Source organism: Crocodylus porosus, unplaced genomic scaffold, assembly GCF_001723895.1.
Source record: "Crocodylus porosus isolate Cpor-Errol unplaced genomic scaffold, CroPor_comp1, whole genome shotgun sequence".
Lineage (NCBI taxonomy): Eukaryota > Metazoa > Chordata > Crocodylia > Crocodylidae > Crocodylus > Crocodylus porosus.
Genome location: NW_017728951.1, coordinates 15073409 through 15076473, shown reverse-complemented (window position 1 = coordinate 15076473; position 3065 = coordinate 15073409). Strand labels below are relative to the sequence as shown.

The following is a 3065-nucleotide window of genomic DNA, read 5'->3' as shown; positions in this document are numbered from 1 at the left end:
CAGCCCCCGCACTCCCGCGCCGGGAGCGCCCGCAGCCCCGCCAGGCGCCCCGCCCGGGGCATCTGCACACCTGCCGGGCAGGGCCCGCAGCGCCCACAAAGAAAAGCCGCGGAGCCACCGCGCCGCGGGGCAACTTTCCGAGGCGCCGCGGAAGTGAAAGCAGCAGAAGGGAAACAACCCCCAGGTCTCGGAGCAGGCAGCGGCGTTGAGCATCTCGGGGCGGGGGAAGGGGGAGACGAACCCCCCCCCCCAAACCCGGGATTTAAACAAAACAAAATCGTGACCCCCCCAAGACTGAGCAAACAAAAAAAGCCCCTGCCTCTGCCGCGGGCACACGGCTCGCACGCGCGACCGCCCAAACTCCTACCTCTAACTAGGATCCTCCTGCAATAGTCCGGGTCGGCCGGACTAGATTTACTTTTATTACAATCTTCCGAGGCTGCAGAGGCAGAAAAAGTCCCTTGCTGCTCCTTCAAAAAAGAAGTGGAAATATTTCCTTCAGACCCTTTGCTGTCCTTGCCCTCCTTATGTCCGTTCTTCGAGACCCGGTTCGCTTCAGTCTCTGAACTGCACCTAACGTCCATTTTGTCTTGTTTCCCAAACATGTAGTGCAATCAAAAGAATTAATTTAAAAAAAAAAAAAGAAGAAGGAGAAGGAGAAGAAGAAAAGAGAAGAAAACGAAAAAAAAAAAAGCAGCGGAGTAAAAAGAGAGGAGGCGGCGACGAGGTGCAGGCGGAATATGGCACGGCGCAGGGGCAGGTCGCCGGGGAGCTGCAAGCACCTTTGGGGCGGATGGTCGGGTCGGATCCCACCGCCAAGGCAGGAGCTTCCTCGATCCCGGCGTCCTGGAGTGACTGTCCAGCGTCCCCGAGCCCCAGTGATCAGGTACTCGCCAGTACAACTCTAAAATGATTTAATGCCTGCCTTATTACCGAGACATGCGGTGGTTAGACACACAGAGGGACGCGCACTCGCTGGTTCCATTGATTACGGGTAATTTTGCAGCCTCCACATTTAGGTTACCTCATGAATACACTAAATTGTTTGGATAATATATCAGATCGTAATGGATGGTTTGTGTGCTTGTCCCCAATCAAGTAGAGTTTAGCCAGTGAATAAACTGAAATGATTGGTCTTGCTTTCAGGAAACACACAATCAAAAGACAGACTTCCAGAAAAAAAAAAAAAAAAAAAACTTTTGACAAGATTCACCCTGAATTGTTAGCACCATTAGCAGCCATTATTAACTTTCTTCTGCACGCCTTTAACCCTCCAGATTATATAGTGGCTTTATCCCCAGCACGCCAGAGATGTGAATCAAGCTGTTAGGAGCAACGCGGCGGTGGAGCAGGAGCAGCCTTGACTCGGAACAACACCCCCAGGAAGAAAAGTTTCCCCGCAGCCGATCTGTCCAAGGCAGGCAGCAGAAATCCTCCTTAACACGTCTCCCCACAGACAGCCATCTTACACTCCTGCCTCTCCTTAATTCAGTCCAGATCTTCGCTTTGTGTGAGTGTGTGTGCGTGTGTGCGCTAATTCTGCACCTTCACAAACACTGAATCCATTCGCAGAGCTGCTCATTGAAAAAGAGAGAGAGAGAGAGAGCAGCTTTGTGTTCAGATAGATCCAGGAGGGGAGAGGGAGAGAGAGTGAGAGAGAGAGTGAGAGATAGCCCGTGAAAAATCTCAACTGCGTGATCCACTAAGGGGGGGGGAGGAGAAAAGTTTTCCCCTAGCTATTTCATTGTCTCTGCTACAATATCTTTGAGAACCGCAACAGCCAGTAATCCAATAAGACCATTGATTAGGCTACAATGATTCAATTCAAGCAAATGGCCTTGTGCAAAGAGCATGCTCCAGCCCTTCTTGTCACCTTGCAGGGCAGAACCCCTCTTCATGCTGCTCTCCTTATTCATTCCTTTATGGGAAACGTAGAGCAAAAGGAGTGAAAGATGGCAATTATCTAATTGGACTATTAACAAACAATTCTCTGAGTGTGGCTGTCTGGCAGTGGTTCTTGGGCGGGGTGAAAGGCCACATGTTGCACTGGCCCCATTCACAAAGAGTTTAGGGGCCAGGAGAAAGAGAGAGAGAAAGAATTTTCTCTGAGAATTTTTCACACAAGCCCAGAAGTATCAGCGAGGCTCTTCTCTCTCTCCTTCTCTCTGTTGCTGAGAGGTGGCAATAGGGGCAATGTTACCCTTTCTGAACCAAACTGTGCTGAAAGCTGGGCAAGTCAGCCGCAGCCTGCAGCCGATGGTTGTTACTCGCTGCTCTGCTTCTTGGGGTTGTTCCTGGTCTCCTGGAGGGTGTAACTGTCTTGACCTCAAAGACATTTTTTCTGTTCTGGGGTAGTATAACTGAGAACAGAGCGGGGCTCAGGCTGGCGCGAGTGTAAATGGGGATATTTCAGGCCAAGAAATAAAATAAAATAAAGTATAATAAAGTAAAATAAAACAATGAGTATAACTAGATTGCTGCTAGCAAAAAAGAAAATCAATGATGGCCATCTGAACTATAATTACTTGCACTGCAGTTTTCAGAAGTAGATACAGGAACCATTCCTGACCTAAATATATACAAGTGAGTGTGTATATATTTATGAGCATGTGTTTATATTTACGAGTGTGTACATATGTATACATGTGTATGTGTATTATATATAACGCACCCCAGCATATGTGTTACGTACATAAATATAATATATATGCATATAATATTATCCAGGAAGCATCTAACCTAGATAGACCAGGCTTCCGTTTCCTCCGAGCAAATTAACTCCAGCAGTCTCTAATGCTTTGTCATTATATTGTTTAGTTACAACTTGCATTGCAATAGTGGCTAGAGGCCCCTAGTAAATAAGAGCCTTATTGTGTGCGGTGCTGTACTGAGTATATAGAGAGGAACTAATGAGCTAACTGCCACAAAGAGTTTACAATTTGAGGACCTGATCCTGTGAACTACTCTGTGTATGTGGAAGTTAAAAAGGGACACCACCAGTTTACAAAAGGCAGTGGTGACAAGTGATTGTAACAACTGGAAAGCCTGGATTAAAGGAAAGCAAA

The 3065-nt window shown here is 47.6% G+C and overlaps 1 protein-coding gene across 1 annotated transcript in view; it reads right to left on the bottom strand.

Annotated features, from left to right (window-relative positions):
- The window catches only part of VAX1 (ventral anterior homeobox 1), a 3428-nt gene extending 1794 nt beyond the window's left edge, over nt 1-1634 (bottom strand). The window contains exon 1 of the mRNA XM_019555548.1: nt 368-1634. Coding sequence (XP_019411093.1) covers nt 368-605 — 238 coding nt within the window. The 5' untranslated portion in view covers nt 606-1634. The remainder of the gene's footprint in view (nt 1-367) is intronic.
- Nucleotides 1635-3065: the final 1431 nt, after the last annotated feature.